We start from the raw sequence: 22,062 nt of genomic DNA, 5'->3' as shown, positions 1-22,062 counted from the left end.
CATAATTAAACTAACATATTGCAATGAGTTTTTAAATGTTTTTTGTTTAGCTATAGCTCCCTGTTTTTTAATTTTTCCAGGGTACTGTTCCAACGTGTCTGCGAGGGATAAAGCAAACATTCAGCCCTCTGCAAGAACAGGAATTGGCTCAGCACGTAAGGGACCTTGACTCCATGCTTTACGGTATCACATGCCAACAACTGATGGACCTTGCGTTTGACTATACAGAGAGAAATCCCATCAATACAACTTCAACAGAAAGAAGAAGAAAGCCGGAAAGAATGGGATATATGCACTTTGCAAAAGGAATAATGAGTTAATATTGAGCTCACCGGAGAAGTGTAGCCTTGGAAGAATAATTGGCTTCAACAAAACTCAATATACAATATTCTTCAGCAACTTTCAGGCAGTGTTACAAGACAAACAATTTCTATCTCATAGAATATTTAATATGGATGAAAATGGAATTTTAACTCTCCCAAATAAAATTCCAAAAGTACTTTCGCCAATCGGTAAAAGACATGTGGGTAAAGTTGTGTCTGGTGAGAGGGAACAGACGATTATTGTTTTCTGTTACATGTCTCCAACTGGAGTTTACGTGTCTCCAGCCATCATATTCTCCAGAAATAGAAGGAAAATCGTGTTGTATGAAGATGGACCTGCAGGAACTTTACTTCTGGTCTCAGATTCTGGATACATAACCAGCGAAATTTTTTGGATTGGTTGAAACATTTCTCTCACCTTGTGAAGCCAACTCAGAATGATGAAGTGTTGTTCGTTCTTGATAACCACATCACACACTGCACTTTGGAAATAGTGCTGTATTGTAGGGATAAATACATTACTTTTCTTTCTCTTCCTCCGCAAGCAAGCCACATGCTGCAGCTCCTTGACAAGGTGTTTGGACCTTTGAAGACTGCCTTTGCAGGTAAATGTGACAAATGGATGGTCAATGGATGTGATGAGCAGGACACGGAACCCATCATCGAAGATTAGGTGCAGTGTCATGCCTACAGGAAGTGGTGGCATGAGACCTGTTCAAATTATGAGGGCCTCGGGGGATTTTTAATGTGACAGCTGCTTATGATCATAAAAATGTTAGGTTTTAGATGCACAATTTCATTATAATGTTTCTATTTCTTTTATTTGCGCATATAAGTTTCTGTTTAGTTTAAAGGCAGTGTCAATTATACTTTGGTATAATTTGGCAGTTTTCAATTTTATTTTGTAATTGCACTTTCTAGGCCTAGGTTACTTGTAAGCTATCTTTTGGTTTACCTCATTATCCAGAATTTGAATACTTTTGATGTTACACTTATATTTGTATTCATTTATGTCAATTTCTCGCAAAACCAAAAAAACTTTGTACCTCTTTCCGTGTTTCTATCATAATTTTGTTTGAATTGTGTAATGACATCTTCATTTGCTGCCTTGTAATAGTATTATTCCCACATAGCGAATGCGTACTCTTGGAGGACACATTGCGTACTCTTAGAGGCATAGTCCTTCAAGAGTGCGCAAATGCATTGTTTTATAACAATACGTCTATTGTTGTAACTATTGCGTCACTGTCTTTATATATGCCTCCAATTTTAACCTTAAGGAATGAATAAAGATTTGTAATAGAAATTATCACTCTGCGTGATTTCCCTTTTCTTTGTTACGTGTTTAAAGACTAAGTGCGTACTCTTTGGGGAACTTCCCTTACTTTTGATGCCATATATGAAATTTTTGGCAACACATCTGCTACGATAAATGCTTCCGTCTAAAACTAACTCAGGATATTTCGCAGAACATTTTAGAAAAGAAGGACATTTCTCGATTTTCTAGACGTCTTTGAACATGCAGGACAGCTCTTTGAAAAACAGTACTGTACTGCGAAAATCAGTACGTCTGGTCATTCTATTCTAAACACAGTTAAGCTAACACAAATGAAGCCCCACAAAGTTTGTACAAAAATGTGAAACGGTAATATAAAAAGAGCTGCCTGGCGTTCCATGTTCCGAATTCCGATTTGTTGTGTTTAATAAGTCCATATATTGCACCAATTACGACTCACCCTCCCATTTATGATTGAAGATATACTTTTTTATTGTTGCGTCATCATTTGAAATGTTTAGAAATACAAATACAAAAGAAATAAAAGTATATATTACAAATACAAATGCTCCTTTAAGAAAATACCCTATATGTTATTTGAGGTGAGACTTCCTTTGCTAGGTGTATGCCCTAATGCAGAGCAAGACACAACATTCATATGAAGAACTGTTTTGTGCGGTGGTGCATCAGTGCAGTGAATTTAGTGTCCTTCCAAGAGTTGTAACACTTATTTTGCAACACCCGATATATATATATATATATATATATATATATATATATATATATATATATAATGTGATATTTTGCAGGGCATCTTATGTAAAGGGCGCCTTCTATCCTTCACAGGTTTTCTAAAACCACTTATTTATAATGTAATGTTTCGTAGGGCGCTTTATGTAAAGGGCACACTGTACTTTTCACGGGTTCTTTACCAACAGTAACTGTATATATTTATTGTACAGAACTATGGTATACAGAAGAGTGAATAAAATCGTTCATCTTTGATGTGGTATCGCAAGGGCGCACTGCACCTTTCACGGGTTCTTTACCAATAAAACTAAGAATTTATTACTAACAACTTGTACCTTTATCTATACTGTGATGTTTCGAAGGGCGCACCGGGACACGTCTCGGTGGGCTAGCACGAGCCTGCTTGGGGGTTTGGGTGAGGCTAACAACCTCATCCTATAAAACAAAGGCACTTGTTCAGAAACATTCACAGAAACCTCGGACCACTGATAACTTGGCACGACCTTAGCAAAAGAAAATGCACATGAGGTTTGGAACATGGAATATTAGAAGTCTTTATAAGGCAGGCGCGTTAAAATGCATAATGAGTGAGTTAGAGAAATACAGGATGAACCTAGTAGGAGTTCAGGAAGTTAGGTGGGAAGGAAATTGAACTATGAATTCTGGAAATTTTACGTTCTTTTACGAGGAAGGAAATAATAACGAATTGGGAACAGGGTTTTCGTTCACAAACGAATAATATCAGCAATTAAGCGGGTTGAATTTGTTACTGATAGACTTTCTTTTATTACTCTTAAGGGCCAGTGGTGTGATATTATTGTTTTAAATGTATATAATCCAACAGAAGATAAGGATAACGATATATAAAAAAAAGACAGTTTTTACGAAGAAGTGGAACGGATATTTGACCAACTCCCGAGATACCGTATGAAAATTCTATTGACGGATTTCAATCCGAAGGTAGGACAAGATGATATTTTCAAACCGATTATAGGGGACGAAAATCTGCATAAGGAAAGTAATGACAACGGTGTTAGACTCGTGAACTTTGCAACATCCAAAAATCTTATCGTGAAGAGTACAAAATTCCCACATCGCGACGTTCATAAATACACTTGGACATAACCTGACGGAAAAACACATAATCAAATTGATCACGTTTTAGTAGATAGGAGGAGACAATTTAACATAATTGATGTTCGATCGTTTAGAGGAGCTGATTATAACACTGACCACTATCTGGTAGCAGCGATAATAAGAGAGAAATTATAATTGAATAAAGGAAATATTCAATGTCTGAAAACGGAGAGATTTAATTTAAAGAAATTAGAAGAGAGCCAGATAAGAGAATACCAGATTGAAGTTTCGAATAGATTCTCGAATTTAGAAGTTTCGGAATGCGCTAATATTGATGATACTTGGATTGAAATCAGAGATAGCATTAAAATTTCACTAAAAGAAAAATTGGGAAACGCGGAAATACGTAGGAACAAACGATAGTTCGAGCAGGAATTCATTAAACTAGTAGAGAAGAGGAAACGCAAAATTACGTTCACTACAAAATCCGAATGAAATAACTACACAAAATTTCGCAGACATCAGACGGGAAACTTCCAAAACTTTTAGAATAAAGAAACGCGATTTTTTGAAAGCTAAAATTAAGAAACTTGAAGAAAATAGTAAAAATAAAATCATTCAGGAAATGTATAAGGGGATCAAAGAATTTAAGAAAGGCTATCAACCTCGTGCTTATATATTAAAAAAGCTGACGGAACAGTTCTCACTGATACAGATAGCATCTTAAATAGATTAGAAGATTTCTTTGACGATTTACTTACCACGCATCCAAAAACTGTGCCTGGAGAAAGGAAAATGCACACCGCAGAACCATATATTCCAGAACCTAGCCGAATAGAAGTACAAATCGCTATAAAGAAACTAAAGAAAGACAAATCTCCGGGTGTAGACGAAATTCCAGCTGAGTTGAATTTAGCTAGATGGGGAAAAGTTGTGGAACAAGATACAGAAACTCATTCTCCTTATCTGGAACAGGAAAGAATTGCCACAAAAGTGGAAAGAATCAATCATTGTTCCAATTCACAAGAAAGGCCATGAAAATGATTGTAATAATTTTATCGACGCGTTTCTCTTCTGTCAACATCCAACAAAATCCTTTCAAATATTCTATTAGCAAGATTGACCCCATACATAGACGAAATTATTGGAAATTATCAGTGCGGATTTAGAAGAAATTAGTCCACTATCAATCAAATATTTAATCATTCGACAAATATTAGAAAAGAAGTAGGAATACAATACCCCGGTACATCAATTATTTATTGTTTTTAAAAAAGCTTACGACTCGGTTAAGAGGGAAACATTGTACAACACTCTTACAGAATTTGGAATACCGAAAAAAGCTAATTAGATTAATTAAGATATGTTTACGTGAATCCCAAAGTAAAGTCCAGGTAAAGAAATTTTTGGCTACGAGCTTTCATGTCGAGAATAAAGAAGGAGATGCGTTGTCGCCATTATTATTCAACTTTGTCTTGGAATACGCGATAAGGAAAATCAAAGATAGCAACCAGGGCCTAGAGTTGAATGGTACACTCTGTAAAGAAAAAATAGCGACGCCTCAATTCTCAAGGTAACTTACACAGAAAACCATAGTTGCAGCCGGCTAGAAGAGGAATAGAAGGAAATTATGAGTGTGATAATTCATTTCCATTATCTGTGACACCTATGGTGTACAATGGCGCTTACTAATTATTTATCAGTAATATTCTCTCCAAATGGCACCTGAGAGCGTCTCGTAAATTATTGGGGTGAGAATTCTCATGGGCGTCTCTGGCGGGGGGGACGCGTCCCCCCCAATATTTTGAAGTACAAAATGTTCAATATTTGGGCTAGGTACTACTATTTAAATCACTTTCTTTGATGTCCCCCCAAAGTTTACATGCCAGAGACGCCAGTGAGAATTCTGCATTGCATTTGTGATGTGTAGGCCCAGGTAATTAGCATTTTGTGATTGTTCTATGCTTTGTAATTGTTTGAACAGTGTCAAGTGGCAATATTGTTGTTGTGCAGTGTTGTTTTTGTATGAAATTGTTGCTACATGTGAACTATAAACAAGTATGATTGGTAAGAAACGTGACTTGTAATCACGTGAACAAGACAAACTTCTTGCTTTGCACAGCTAAGTTACATCCCTAAGGGAGATGGCTGGAATACTCAGAATTTACCATTCGACGGCAGAAAGAGTAATTCACAGGACTAACTCAGGAGAGTAATAGAGTTCCTCCCGGAAATAGGAACGAAGAACACAGTTCTGATTGGTTGGCGTTATCTATGTCTTGCCACGTTGCATTCAAATGGCAGAATTCAGACGATTGATGTTGTCGGTCCTCGTAGCCGAGTGGGCTAGCGCTATATGCTAGTAACGAAAGTCACTTTTGGCGTGAGTTCAAACCCGGCCCGAGGAAAGTTTTTTTTACATTTTTATAACACTTTTTAAATTAAAATAATACGAAAATAATACTCAAAAATGTGATTTACTTACTTTTGTGCAGATAAGTAGTAGTAGTAGTAGGAACGGGTTAGAAGCCCCGCAGGGCTCGTTTTGTTGCCCTTGTACTCCATGATATAAGGGTCGTTTTGTTCCCCTTGTACTAAATGATATAGATTTTGTGACCAACTTAAAAGAACTGACTAGGATTGCGCGTAAAACATCTGGCTAGAGTAGCGCGCGAAAAAAGCGGGTCGTGTAATTCACAAGCAAAAGTAGTATAAGAAATCATCCCTTCGTCAACAGTGTAGTAGAAAAAAGAAAGCATCACCGAGAGCTGATCGCCAAATATAATCAATGGCACTGCAGAATTAAGGAATGACTTCCCCAAGAATTGTTTTGATCTTGGAACTGGAGTCAGTCGTACGACTGTATTGTCGTAACTGTATGAGGAGAATATTACGAAGAAAAAACCGCCTGGAAAGTCGAAACTAACAAAAACACTGAAGAGTTCAACACGTACGTTTGTGAGGCGATACTACTTGGACTTATGACAACTGGAAGCATGTTGTTTTCTCCGTTGAGAAAGGTTTAGAATAGTTGGAAACGATAGTGGTGTGAAGTTGTGGATACGAATGAGCGAGAAACTTGATACGGATTTTGTTTACGAGATGCAAATATTCAGTTACTGCGTGATGGTGTGGGCTTGCTTCACTGTCAAAGACGTCAGAACAATGGATATATGTGAAGAGTCATTTGATGTACAAAAATGTCTTCAAATTCTGGTACGTCAAATTCTTCAAACAGCTAAAGATAACTTTCCTGAAGAAGATATGGACTACTTCATTTTCCAGGACGTAAATGCTTCATGTCAATGAAAGAAAATCGTTAATACGTGGTGCAAGAATATGGTTATTCAAAGAGTCATGTGGCCTCCAAACTCACCTGACATGAATCCAATTGTAAAGTTTGGGTCGATATGAGCAGAAGACTCAATAGACAACTATCTCGGATAGAATGGAACTCACGGAACAGATAATCCGGGAGTGATTCCATGAAATCAAGGTTGCATTTTGCAATAACCTTGTCACCAAAAGGCCTCGACGATTCCCCTGCAAGTCCTAAAGCCCATGGTCCACATACGAAATCTAGTTTGATGTATTGTACCTCTCAATGTTCGTACACAATATGTCTTACTCTTAAGAAATTACGTTTTTTGTTTTGTGCTATTATTGTTGATTTTTCATACTTTTATGTATAATTCTTCTCACAGCCGTTTTTGCTGAAAACACACATAGCTACTAATATATGCATATAAATTCATTATATGCATATAAAAAACCTGGTGTCGCTATTTTCTCTTTACATAGTGTATTCACCAAGTTATGGCGTACGCTGATGACGTAAATTTAATAGGGGATAATAGAAGAACAATAGAAAGAAATGCAGAGGTCTTATTAAACGCTTGCAGGGACATGGATTTAGAAGTAAATGCAGAGAAAAGTAAATGCATGGAAATTCGTCGGGATGGTAATATGGCAAATTATGGATGCGTTAAAATATCAAATAATACTTTTGATAAAGTGGATACTTTCAAATATCTAGGATCAATATTAACAGACGAAAACCATATTCACGAAGAAATTAAATATCGACTAAAATTATTGAATTCGTGTTATTATTCAGTTCAAAATCTCTTGTCGTCAAGAATTCTGTCGAGGAATTTGAAGCTTAAATATACGATAATCATGCATGTTGTTGTGTATGGTTGCGAAACATTTTCGCTGAGGGGAGACTGAAAGTAATTGAGAACAAGATCCTGTGATGAATATTCGGACCCAAGAGGAACGAGAATGAGGAATGGCGAAACTTCATAACGAGGAACTACACATTGTTAGGATCATGAAGTCTAGGAGACTCAGGTGGGCAGATCATGTGGACAGAATGGAAGAAAGTGGTGGGCAGTGGGCAGATGGTGAGCTCATCCGTGGCTAAGCGGTTTGCGTGCGCGCCTTTGGCGTGGGAGACCCGGGTTCGACTCCCGGCGGGAGCTAATGTGGTTCGGATTCCACGTTAATCAGTAGGTCCACGTCTCATATAGCCTCACTGCTGGAAAGAGACGTTAAAATCAAAATCAACTCGATGTTAAAATGGACCTTGCAGAAATAGGAATATAAAGTAAAACTGGATCCAGTTGGCTAAGGATAGAAGTCAGTGGAGAGCTTTTGTGAACGCGGCATTGAACCTCCGGGTTACGTAGGCCATAGAGTTAGTTAGTTAGTTAGAACAATTTTCATAAATGGAAAAGTCTCTTAGATGCTGGCAACATTGTCATAAACAGGCAGACGGAAACAACTGGAAAAACATAAGGAAAGGAGTGGTTTCAAATTTTGCGTAGGCCATATTTACACTTTTGGAGTTATAAGAATGAGAAGAGACGTTATTCAGTTATGTCGGTTATTACTTAAACCTCCAAGATGCCAAGCGCAATTAAAACAGCTAAGATATGCGACAACTAGTCCTACAGGGGCGTTTTTACCTGATCCGGAGAAGACTTCCTTCGGATTGTGGGGAGTATTTTGTACAGTTGTACCTGGTCTACTTATAGGTGCCACTATTAGTAAAAACATTGCAAGTTTTCTAGAAGAAAATGACTTATTTGTTCCCTCTGATGATGATGATGACGACGACTAATATTGTGTACATTGCTGACATCAAGTAAGGTAAAGCTAAAGTTGTGTAGTTTAGCATAGATTAGTTCGTTAATCTGTGATAATAGTTCGTAAGTAATTTCAGTAGCCTTCCACAAATAGTTTCAGGGTGTAGATTGAAAATATGGTTACATATTATAATTTACGTGCAGGTAAAATGGTATTTCAGAAAAGACGAAGAATAATGTTAACTTCACAATGCCTGCTCCAGCTGGTATACTCACTTAGGAACGAGACGTTACAGTCTATTAATTTAATAAAAATGGATCAAAACTTCCGTCCTTAAGCTAACCCGTTCCTACTCCTGTCTTACTGTACTCTACCCTACCGTACCCTACTCTACTCTACTATACCCTTTTAAAGCGGCCGTACTTATTGTAAAGCTTACCCGAGGAATGTTTATGGAACTTGTTTATATATATGAAGAACGTGTAAGCTATGTATGAACTGGAATTTCAAAGTTTGGTTCAATACTATATAATTGTAATGTAAAACTAGCTTTAGTTACCACGCGGTAGGTTGGTTTCTGTTTTCAAATTTGTTTCCGTTTATGCTCATACCCACCGTCGCGTATCCTTACTGATGTTGGAGCCCTCTAGCTTCGTCCTGCTGTGAATCAGAATAGAGACAATATTAGCTCATAGTGACCAAGTTGATGCCTGTTTCTCTCTGTAATTGTTTTAATTAATAGTATTTAAGTTTGCAAGGACATTATGAATCTGCACATAATCGGTGAGGAGGTGCCAAGGAGATACTACCCTGAAAGGCATTAAGAGATAATCAGCGAAACAATTGTTATTTTGTAACATATTTTTGGAGGCGCCTCTTTTACAAATTTATGTTCACACTGAGTTGCTCTTGTGATTGCTAATTTTGATGTTTATCCTGAAACCATACCCTCAACTGTTGGCTAAAGTTAATTTCGCAGCCGAAGTTTACCTGTATACAGCCTAAATTTGGCCCCGTATTCTTTAAAAAAATGAAATAAAGTCGTAAGTTTTACGTCCCACGATTATGCCGACTAGGCTAAAGAAGACGGGGTAATTCTTAAGAACAGCTACTTCTCATCTCCGGAGCACAAGGATACTTCTTACTGTTGCACTAGCTACAAAATTGATTCTATTTGATGTACAAGTGGTAATACAACACATAAGAAACCCAGATCATGTTGTATTCACACGGCAATATGGAGTGAGAATACAGCGTGATATGGGTTTCTTATGTGTTGTATTACCACTTGTACATCAAATAGAATCAATTTTGTAGCTAGTGCAACAGTAAGAAGTGTCCACGTGCACGGAACATGCGATATGCGTTCAATTGCTCCCACACATACTCATACATTAAGTACAAGGGCAAAACAAACTTCAAAACACGAGAGCGGAATACACACACATCTTCTTTTATTTCGAATCACTCATTAACTAATTAGAACTCACTCTGTTACCTACTTTTTAACATGCTAGATACTTAATGAATAATTCCTAAAAGTATGGCATTTCTCGTCCTGGTAATGATGAGAAATGAATGAAATGGTGGAAAGAATAAAGTGGGGAGAAACGGGAGAACCCTGAGAAAACACACTCACACAGTGTTTATCCACCACCAAGCTCACTTGGCGCGAGCTGGGATTTACAAAGAATATGTAATGTGTAAAGAGTTACTTTATACTTACAACAATCTTTAAAGTGTAGTATGTCTGATGAAGGCAATGATACGTTGCTACACCTATAACATTATTATTTATAAAAGGTAATTTGCTTTGGTCAGATTCTAGTTCTTATTAAGGGAACGCAGTTCCGAAGCTAGAATGAACGGTTGTAGATGACTGTTATTGTACATATTCATACAGGGTGAATCATTTATCTTGAGACATCCTTCTAACTTTTAAACTAATTAAATGAAGACGTTGAAATATCACATGATGCAGATATCCACAGAAGAACATTGTCTGTGAGGGGCTTGAATTTTGAGATATAAAAGATCCATCCCAGACACGCCCATATGGGGGTAAGTGGGTTCGACTTGAAAATTTCAAACGGCAAAAGGGGTTGAGTAATACATCGTTAGAAAGGTCTTTTTTGGAAGAAAAAAGTAAACTTTTTCGAGTCATTGTACGTATATCGCTGCTAGAGTTTTAACTTATCCTCTTATCTTTTATTTTCCTTTTTTGCTGTTTATTGGTAATGTTTTATTTTGTTTATTTATTATTTTAACTTTTCTGTTTTCATTGTTTCGCAGAAATTTTTTAAAATATTTTTATTCTGGTCTGGTCTTTCAATATTTTCTTTGGGGTAGTCTGTGCTTGAGGTGTTGTGTATACCGAGACGGAGACATTTTGCTGCTGACGTCTTCCTTCACATCTGTTCACCTCTGGTGCTTGGGGTCCCGGTTTCGATCCTAGCCCCCGCAAAGTGGACTTGGTGGTGGACAAACACCGTGTGCGTGGGTTTTCTCGAGGTTCTCTCGTTTCCTCCCACTTTCTGCATTCCACCGTTTCATTCATTACTCGTCATCACCGTCTCCTTTAGCCTAACCGGCATAACAGTGGGACGTAAAACTCAAATATTTCATTTCATTTTTTTTTTCCTTCACTTCTAATTATCCATCTATCCATTAATCATACATCTCCTTTAGTCTACATCGTCCATCCATCCATTAATCACACGTCTCGTTTAGTCTACAGGGCGTAAAACTAGAAATTTCATTCTACGAGGGTTGGAACTTTAATAGTGACAACTATTGATTTACAACTGATACAAAATAAATACATGTTGCAAAGATGTACAATCCTTCAATGTAGTCACCAGCATTGTGTATAACCTATTGCCAGCGATGTGGACGTTTTGCTCTCCTGTAGCTGACACATGTTGTGTTAATAGTTCTAATGCATCAGTCTGCTACCTGAAGAAACCCTTGAACAATTCTAAAACGAATGCCACAAAGAGATTTTTTCAGAAACAAGTCAAAGTCCTAAGAGTTTAAGTTCGGACTGTAGGGTGGATAATACAGCAATTCCCATCGATGGAACAAATCAGTTACATCTTGCGCTGTATGCGCCCGAGCGTTGTCTAGCAAAATGGTAATTGGGGGGGGGGGGGAATCGGAATACATGTGGCGATTCTTTCTCATGACTGTTGCAGTTGCGGCCAGAAAGAAATAAAAGTACAGCGCATTGACGATCTCATGTCGGAAAACGGTATGCATCAAGATTACACCATCCCAATCGTTCACGAAAATCACCATAACTTTCACATTGCTGGCGTTCTGACGAACTTCGGATTTTCATGGTGACCCATAATGACGTCCTTCATTTGGGTGGCGTTTTAAATTGTGCTCCGTACGATTTGGTCCATGTTTCGTTCATCATAGTGATGCCTCGTCCCTCTCGTCCAAGTGGGTACGAGCAGCGCCGTATCGTAGCCATTTCTGCATTTCCTCAGTTCATGCAAAATCCGTCGTGATGAAATTTTTCTCATGCTCAGGCTTTTCTTCAGAATGTTCAGAGCAGTTGTATACGCTAATCCTGTCTCTCGTGACAGGTTACGGATAATATGGCATCGATCAGTGTTCAGTAATGCAGTAACAGCATTCACGTATTCTTCACTGTCACGGGGACGACCAGACCGTTGGATGCCTTCCATATTTTGGGCGTCAGTCTTTGAAGGCTCGTACCCACTTTTCCATTGTTCTGTAAGGCAATGTAGATTTCCTGCAAGCCTCTTGAAGACCTTGATGGCACTCGTGCTGTACGGACTGTGGTGTATTCAATTTTTATCCAACTCCGTTGTTTTTGTTTCGAACACATCGTGATGATAACCTTGACTTACATCACCCGTATACGCGCGCGTGTGTGTGTAACATAGACCGCCCCTACATGAGGCTCTGTTATTGCCAACTGCCTTTGCGTGACGTTGGAAGGAGAGTTGATTTCTGCTGAAGTAAGGTAAGTATGTAACTAACATGTTGTACGAGGGATATTATTTGATTCCGTTACGTATCTAAGGCAGTATTGTCACTATTAAAGTTCTAACCTTGTATATATATATAATTTTTATTATTATTAAATATAGTGCTATAAATTTGATGATAATTTCTTTTTGGCTCCTTTCTAACACTCGTAATGTATTTCTGCACTAAACCGTTTCTTCTCTATAAATTAAGGATTGTTTTTCGTAGATTTGGTTCAATATCCCCCTTTTTCCTTGTAGTCTGCTGTATGGTGTAAGTTGTTAATTATGTGATTATTTTTCTTTCAGATTAGAAGTAGGATTCATGGTAGTTGCTGCTACGTAAGAATTGATTCAGCGTCACCACTCTCCTGATTGCTGTTTTCCTATGAAGCACTGGAAAACGGTGTTAAGTTAGGCTGTGAAGTAATGTTTGGTTGATTTGAGATGACCCGAAGTTTTGTGTTAATTGCTTATTTTAAATTAACAACAAAAGTCTGAAGTGTGGTTTTTATATTTTCGTTTTGTTAATTTCTTTACTATTCTTCATTTTGTAGGAAGTAGTAGAATCTATTATACAGATCAGCCTTTTACTGTTAGGTAATCGTCATTTAACGCTAAATTGTTGATGAAACAAGCTTGTTATGGATGACCATATACATTGTTTACTGGTTGTTTTTTGTTGAAAATATTTTTTTTTCTTAGATTTATTTAAGTATACAATTCTGTAATTTTATTGCCAATTTGATGTTACAAAGTTACTAGGAATCACTTGATGTTCCAAGTTTTAACAGCTAGTATTGCAAATATATTCTTATCAGGCTGGACTTTGTGTTACAAATTTGTACGATCCAAGCTATCCATTCGCGTGATCTTACTTTAAAAGGCCTTCCAAAGCATTGTTCTATAAAACTTTTACCAAAAAGCAGTATCTTACATTGTCCATACTCGATCGAATAAAATATCAATGTATTCAGTATCAAGATGATGATCAATAGTTACTACTGTGATTTCAGATGTAACAGTATCAGTAGTTGTGTCTCCAGATTAGGTTCATTCAGTCGTGAAAGATCCCTAATTGTAACAGCAAAACCTGAGCGAATGGGCGTAGTAAAATGTTAAACATTTGTTAAAATGTATTTGATCGTGTAAGGACACGATTCGTCGCACATATTGTAAGCGACAGAAATGCTGTGCTTCCGTATATTTATTCTGTTTGATTAAAATCTTTTCCCTGCATGGTCACATACGTTACTGTAGATTCAGCTTTATGTTTTGGTACTGTTATTACTGTTTTACCCAGTTCGACAATGGAATTTTGACTTGAGCTATTGAAACGTTTCTTGTTAGATATGATATAGTGACCTGTAAGAAGTTAATGTAATAGATTGCATGCTACGAATCGTAGTTAGTTAAAAGAGTTGCCACCCAAGTTTTTTCAGACCCTTTCAAACATTTGACTTCTATAAATGATTTCAATTGTAGATTGATATTTTAATCATGTAGTTAACTTGATTTCACATAAACTATATTTGTAATTTTACTACGCTGCCGAATGACAAACATGAATATTTGTCATTATTATTAGACAAAAAGAAATTTCATCCAATTAGTTTGTATGATGTAATTTTAAAAAGATTGTTTGATCGTAAGGTGTGGATAGCTGCATAGTTTGATCAAAGCCTTTCCGAGCTGCTTTCCAAATATTTGGCAACCCTGCACTTTCGATTCTACTTCCATTACGTCAGCTGTGTAGGTGGTCTAGAAGTAGAAATAAGTAAGATTTGAGAAGAACCTGAAATTCTGACCTCACGTGAAGATTAAAATTCTGTATGCTATTAGGATATAGCTAGCTTTGAGTGTTACTTCTCTTCTCTTTGTCTGTTTGGAGTGTTAATATTAGAGAAAAAAAAAGCATCTGTTCGGGCCGAGTTTATTCTCGAATTTAGTGCAAGGCATTTTAAGAATGTATAATGGATTTGTTATTTAAGAAATTGTTCTAATCCCTTGTTATGCCTATGTGAATATACAAAGTACCTGTAAAATTGCTCTTGTACTAAATTCCACATCAATATAATATAGAAATTGATGTCTGTTAACTATTAGTGTTTTCTTTTTATCAAGGAGGTAAGGAATTAAGTAAAATATATCTTTTCCTGTATGATATAATTTATTGTATAAATATACAAAACAGGACCTCCGATTTATGCATAAAGGATTTCCTTAAAAAATAAATTACAATTATTTTATTAACATCTTATTTACTGAATAGCAAAGATAGTAGTATTTCAACGAAATGTCCGTTTTTTTATTTTATTTAATATTATTTCTGAGAAACAATTGTATTAATTGTGATATTGAATTTACTGTTGTGAAAAGAAAATTGCTCTTATAAGCCGGACGGTTTGACGCTTGCTAACGTACTAAAACCTGGTATTCAAGTGATAAAAATATTTATGCATGTTGAATACGAGGTTTTTTAAGTGGAAAAGTTCTTTTCTTAGTTTCGTACAAAGAAGTTAACTACTATCTTTGCCGTTGATAACAACTAGTTACTTATTTACATAATACCATATTGGAAAAATAGGTATAATTGTGCTAATTCCCTTGAGGTACTGAATCATTTTATTATTATTGGAGGGTATGTAATTTCTTCACCTAGTGAACATTATTCCTACAAAAGTTAACTTCCAATTTGTTACATCACTATATTTAAAGCGAAATACCTTGTTTTTTCAAATCGCATGCCAGGAAATACTTATACCTTGGCCGGTGAACGATGATTTCTGACAGCTTTGCACAAGACCACGGCGAGCGAGCAGAAGACAGCAAGTCAACCAACCTTAGGCTCAGAACCTGTCGCGTCTCCATGGTAACCACCGCCCATTGTCAAACTTTCACTCACCCCCTCTCACCTTCAACGAGGAAGCAGACGATTCTCCCCTTGCTCGAGAAGCACATGGCAACACCGCACTCCTCAGTCGTCCTCGTGAGCTGAGCTGTCAGAAATCATCGTTCGCCGGCCAGGGTATAACATTTTTCACCGTTGGTACTGTAATACTAATTCCCTGTACAAAACCAATTGAATCTTAATACTGTTACTTGAACGTGAGGAATTGATAGATTATCCTCAAAATAAAGTGTTTGAAATCAGTGGTTAAATTCAGGCGAGCAGTTGTTTCATTGCCAGAACAGCTTGTTCTGACAGGCTGCTTTACAAATAAACATTTTATTGATTGTATAGTCGTTGCAATTAATGTTCAACATACTTTTTAGTTATTTTTTTTAAATGATACGTTTAGCCTATTTTTATGCGCAAGAATTCCGCCGAAAAAAGAAAATAGTATATTCATGATTCACTTATATGATGTCTTGGCCTAAATGGACTCTCAAGTTTGTTCCATTAAGAAAAATCTTTCGGTTTCGAGGTGACCAGCCAAGAAATAAATAATAAAAACGAATTTGTAAATAAAATATTTGCGCTGTTGGTTTTATGTAATACCTGAAATATTTGGACTCATACTACAGAGAAACGTTGCAGCGTGTATAGTGAGGTAAGCCCTAGTAATGTGGCGGATTTAATAACAGGGTGTCTACTGGAATACCAGAAAGTAAATTCATGACTTTTCATGACCTTTTTGTTCAAATTTTCATGACCATGGCGATAAAAATTTACCATTAGTAATAATAAACCCCTACCATCAGTGGTGCACCGGTTAAGATGAAGATCACATTATGTTCTTATTTGTCTAATGTACATAATGTCGATTAGCTAACAACTAATTTTAAAATGCAAGAGCAATTTAAAAGACAGTAAACAAATAGTTAATTGCGGTTCAAAAAGACAAAACAAATCATAAAAGAAATTCGTTTTAAAAAAATAGATCATCAAATTTAAAATCAAAATAGATCATCAAACTCAAACGAGTAATATTATTTGCATAAGTCTAAAGGCCCAAAAATACACAATTTACATTTCTTAGAAGTAAAGAAATAGCAGATCAGAAAGTTGGACAGTAAAAAGTTGTTACTATATTACAGAGACTAGAAGATGAAATGGGGAGCAGCTAGGAAGACAGTAAAGTACCAGTTAGCCAGCACTAACTGGTGGGGGAAATTCTCACAATCAGAGGCGTCATTTAGGAGGGCCAGGGAGGGGCAATTGCCCTCCCCCTGAGTTTGAGATTTATATAGATTTTATCAATAGAGTAGTAGTAAATGAGCGAAAAACGCGAAATTTTACTTATATCAAGAGGTTCCCCCCCCCCCCCCCCAAGCAAAATCTGAAATGACGCTCCTGCTCTCAACTACTGACCTGATACAACTGTTTCAGTACATGCAGTATGAGGTATAAAAATATACTCTGAGATTTCAGATTTTCATGACCAGTTGGGTAAATAAAGGACTTTTTCATGGCTTTCATGACCACTAAGCAAAATATATGACTTTTTCATGACTTTCATGACCAGTAGACACCCTGAATAACTAAACTGAAGTTAAAAAATGGAGAACGTGAAAACTGATTACAAAATCTCGCCTATCTTCTACGTAACTTCATAGTTTTATCCTTTATATAAGGCAATAACGGCACAGTTTTTAAGCTTTTTATCGATTCGATTAGCACAGTAGATCCAATCACTTGCGGAATTGGCTTCTCCATGTGATAGCTTAGTCCTAGGAGACAATATATAAACAAAATGTGCCACTAGAAGTTTTAATATTCTTTCTCGTAGGAGACAAGCTCTATCAGTTACCTTAATACTTCCTGTGCGAATTAAAATCTTGCTTATGCATTAACATTCTACCTTAAAAATCCTAAACTACTATTTGTGCAGCATTCTGCATCATTTGACTACCTGCTATTTAAATTAATAGCAACAGACAATTTTAATACTATCAAAGTATTAGCAAGAAGTTTCTAAAAGCGAATAATTTCGAACCCGTGCTCAAACATATTTCTTTTACAGTGTAAAACCAAAACATGATCATAAACTACAAGAAAATACATTGCAATGCAATTAAATAAATATATATATTTACTATGAAAAACAAGACTAAAACTCAATCTTGGCTTCAGGCTAATTTCAATTAACATTTTACGCTTAATAATGTTAGACTATTAAAGTTTAATTAATATTAAAACTTCAACTTTGCATTTTAATATAAGGTTTCTCGGTCGTACTTACATATTGTGCTTCTGAAGTGTAATAGGATGTTTCAACAATATATACGAAACTGATATAAGTAAATTTCCGTGGTATATGTACACATTGTATATCTTACTATTATTGAAAAAAATATATTCACTCGTATACATTCTGAACCTACGTACCTAAAAGACTTTCTTGTGTCATTACTGAATATTCCATATTTCATAAGAGGATCAGACTAAAATAAAAGTCTAAAAACAAAACCTTCATCATGGGCTCTACTCTCTTACTGCAGATTATTGTTTCGTTTTATTGAAAGCAATGCCATTTTTTCCTAATTCATTGTAATATGACCAAATTATTTTTGTCTGAAGATGGATGAAATTGACGTTTTTCATTATACGAAGAGAGTGCAAAATTACGAACTACTGGGAAGTGTTAACAAAAAATTGAAGACAATTTAGATTCACCATTAACATGAATTAATGCTGCAATTACATTTATACTACGAGTGTAAACTTTGTGTCGAAAGACTTAATTTATAATCTATATAACACTTTATTATACGATAAACATGTCCACCACACTCAAGAGCGCACACTTATTTATGATCTTAATTAGTACATTGCGGAAAAAAATATGAACGTAAGATCTACACTTTGGAAACTTATTTTTTTAACCAAATTAATGGAATGACAGAAGGCAAAGATCCCAAGATTTAGTACTATTATTTTAGAAATAAAAGTCCATGTGTTAAATTTATGGAGAATTAGAGTGAAGAAATTCTTTAACATACCAAGGTTCTTTTTCCCACAACCTTAAGGCATCATCGAGCCAAGGATGAAATAAAAATCTTTAGTGACCTTTGGAAAACCAAATTCCTCTACAGCAAATTTCATTCATATTCGAATATGACATTATTTCATGATGTATCATCTTGACTTTCATCACTATATCTATCTACACTCATGTTAAATCTGTTTTCATCGATGATGTATATATACAAACTTGTATACAGATGTTACTTGCTTTTTATATAATTATATACATAAACAACACACACACACACGCGCAATCATTGGTAAGGAATACTTCTGATGACCCAAAATCACAGTACGTAACATATTCAGAAGGCAAATATTTACTCTGGAGGTCTCTTATGAGGACCCCAGCCATGGAAGCACTTCGTGAATCTTCTTGATTCTTTTCCTTTTAAAGTTAGGAATAATTTTCGAGGTTTTTCTGGTTGTTTCACTCGCAAATGTTGGATGTACACCTGAAACAATAGACAGCAAACATTTACAACGTTATCATATACTTTACTAAGGTCAGTTTCGTAAGTGAAGCAATCTTAAATTTCTGTACACATCTAATGTTGTCTAAAACTTATCTCAGGGTTAATACTGGTCATCTATTGTTTTTCATGTTTTAAAATTCTGACAAAATCAAAAAGTAAGCACAATTATATACTGTAACACTCTTTAATACCTAAAAAAATTACGGTATCAGTATTTTCACCATATTGCAATTCGCTATTTATGATAATTGCCAGTAGATATTTCTTTATAGTCAATAATAAATAAAAGTATTTAATTTTACTTCATTTCGTATAATAATAACTTTCAAACCGTAGTACGTTACGAACATATTGCAAAATAATGGTTCTAGCCAGTTGTAATTTAAGGAAGATTATTTTAAAGTACTACTGAATACGTAAAAAAATTCTATCCGTTTTTGACAGGTCACCGTTTAGTACAGTATCACATGCCAATGTCATTAACCAGGGTGATCTCAGAGCAGTGATTAGGCTATAAGTTTGAACGAGAAGCACTTAGGAGACCGATAAGAAAGGAACACATCGGACATGTTTATTTTTTAAATTCGATAGAGGAAGTACTGAGGCCATAGCCTACCGCAATATTATGGGGAAATGTAGCTGACGATAGCATACGTCGTCGCTGGTTTCGGAACAGAAATAGAAGCTGTCTAGATTAACCATAGTCTAGACCTCTAGTGCTGTTTTCCGACCGAACCGTAAGAAACAGATTGAAGTCAACCGTAACGGAATTAGCTTCCAAATACACAGGACAACGTTTGAAAGGCAGCTCAAAGCACTGGAATTTCATTATAAAACTCGGTTGCTGGGTTCCACATTAACTGACGTGAATGCAAATCGCGAACTGCGGTGCTTCTTTCCTTTTTGATAGAGAAATGACCAATTATTGCCACACATTATCATGGGCGATGAGTATAGGGTTATATCCGGAACGTAGTAAAGCATCGCAGGACTTTGTATCTCTATTTTAAACTGCTGCCATCGACATCCAAACCTGAACTTTATCCCAAGAATGTGTTGCCAAGTGTATAACAGGATATCATAGGAATAATTCACTGGAAGGTCCTCGATGCTAATCAGACGCCAAGGAGTCACCATTTATCATGATAACGCCAGGCTGCGTTATTTAATCATCACACATTAAAAATTAAAATATAGGTTGATAGGTTTTGTCCTACCCGCCCTATTTTCCTCACTTGGTTCCTGTAGAATATCACCTGTTTCGCGTATTGCCGAACTCCTTCTTTCGTGTGGGAGCTGTGAAAACTGCCTTACAACAGTCTTCGACTGCAAACCTGACGGACAACTATCGACATGGCATTCATCTACGAGCAAGAGACCATCGATTGCGGTAACGACTATGCACAATTTCAAGTGAGTTACAGATTGTGTTTTTCGCACTTCTATTGGCACACAAAAATCGGGTAAAACTTTTGAACATATCCAATAAACTAACACTCACCTGTGCCGATTTATACGCCAGTTTAATTTCAACTTCACTACACTTAGCTCCTAACCATAAGAATACTTGCTCTCCATTATCCAATATCATAATATCATCATCCGCCAAATCATCCTACAAAAGAACATACAAGTTATTATTTACTGACATATGCTATAGGGTGCATCTAATAAATAAATAACACAGCTTATTTTTGCAATCGTGGCCCTCTTCGTATAGTTTATGTTAATACAGCGTTTTTTTTTTTTTTTTTTTAATTCGAAGCTTTAAGGGGAAACGGAAGAAGTTCGATTTATCCAAAATTCGAAATTAAAAAAAGAAAATGAATTTTTAAATACCTAATATCAAGCGAACAAAACTACATACATACATGAAATAAAAATGAATAATAATAATAATAAGCATTAAACCTCATCTTTAAGGGAGCATATTATTTGCGTGATACAATACCGCAAACACACAGAAGACATTTACTCGCAAATAAATTAAGCTACATGTACCATGGAAAACATATTAAATACAGTAACACAGTCACTGAAATAATTCACTAGTAATAACCTCAACTGTGTGTTCTCACTTAAAGTTGAAGTTCGTGATCTTCGTCAGTTTCGATTTGGTTCGTCTTACACGGTCAACAATGCGTGAAATACGAAATTAGTAACATTTGGTTCACATTCATTATATCAAATTTTCAACCATTTTAGATGAGCTTGGTACATGCTCTTTCTTTGCTTCATCGCCGATCTCGTCATTATTTTCTTTATAATTAGACTGATTTGTATTCCAGTATCATTTCACCCTATGCCTTCCGCTCGATAACTGAAAATTAATTGAAAATACATTCTTCTGTTTGGAATCTGCCCAACACTACAAATTCTTGTACTGTATATTTCGATATCTATACGTGTGGTTCAAGAGTTCGATTTTTATCAAGGGGAATACACTTATGTTTCAATTATCCAAATTCGAATTAACGAGGGACTGTTGCATTTCGATTTGCTAGGGAGTCATGTTGCAACCATTTGTTACTTTTTGCAGGTTAAACACCTATAATACAATAGTTGTTTGCTTAAGTAAGTCCTGTAAAGAAAATAAACCTCGAATTCCCGGGCTACCTAGATTTCTTCACTCTTCGTTTGCAATTATCATCCGACTATTAACCCTTTGGAGTTCTAGTACCTATTTTTAGGTACTAAAGTAGTGTCTTCATTATTCAATAAAAAAAAAAAAAAGAACCAATAAAGCTTCTTACTTCAGTTTTTTTAAGTCTAGAGGCATTGTAGAACACGTTACGTGTAGTTTCACGCCTTGCTGCGTCGAGACATAGGAAGTAATGACGTCATAACTTTAAAAAAATGTTTTGTTTATTAGGCCTATTTTTATTATTTTTTCGCGGGCTTCCTTTTGCACCTAGAAGATTGAAATTTTGCACAAACATTCAGTCCACACTGAGTAGTATTTATCAGATTTTCTTCAGATCTCTGCGTTAACACAGGGGGAAGGGGGAGTCAGAGGGGCAAATAGGTAATATATATATATATATACCAAAAAATCCCTTTTTCGCGATTTTCACAGATACATGTGAATGGTACCGTT

At 36.0% G+C, this 22,062-nt stretch overlaps 2 protein-coding genes across 2 annotated transcripts in view; one reads left to right on the top strand and one right to left on the bottom strand.

Moving 5' to 3' along the window:
• Window positions 1-8,177: 8,177 nt before the first annotated feature.
• Window positions 8,178-14,901, top strand: LOC145680594 (essential MCU regulator, mitochondrial-like). The gene is made up of 2 exons (XM_081751266.1): window positions 8,178-8,580; window positions 12,828-14,901. Exon 1 carries the CDS (start codon window positions 8,285-8,287, stop codon window positions 8,549-8,551), a length of 267 nt encoding a protein of 88 aa, XP_081607392.1. The 5' UTR covers window positions 8,178-8,284; the 3' UTR covers window positions 8,552-8,580; window positions 12,828-14,901.
• Window positions 14,902-15,969: 1,068 nt separating this feature from the next.
• The window catches only part of fliI (FLII actin remodeling protein), an 83,560-nt gene continuing 77,467 nt past the window's right edge, over window positions 15,970-22,062 (bottom strand). Inside the window, exons 22-23 of the mRNA XM_081751265.1 lie at window positions 20,467-20,580; window positions 15,970-18,944 (exon numbers count right to left, since the gene is read on the bottom strand). Of these exons, the coding sequence (XP_081607391.1) occupies window positions 18,810-18,944; window positions 20,467-20,580 (249 nt within the window). The 3' untranslated portion in view covers window positions 15,970-18,809. The remainder of the gene's footprint in view (window positions 18,945-20,466; window positions 20,581-22,062) is intronic.

This window comes from Thermobia domestica, chromosome 3 (assembly GCF_964235325.1).
Source record: "Thermobia domestica chromosome 3, izTheDome1.hap1.1, whole genome shotgun sequence".
Classification (NCBI taxonomy): domain Eukaryota; kingdom Metazoa; phylum Arthropoda; class Insecta; order Zygentoma; family Lepismatidae; genus Thermobia; species Thermobia domestica.
The sequence above is the reverse complement of the archived record's forward strand: the minus strand, read 5'-3'. Positions and strand labels throughout refer to the sequence as shown.

What these genes read in the sequence shown, in the direction of transcription:
- LOC145680594 (XM_081751266.1), top strand. Translation starts at nt 8,285, where the DNA reads ATGAGAAGAGACGTTATTCAGTTATGTCGGTTATTACTTAAACCTCCA.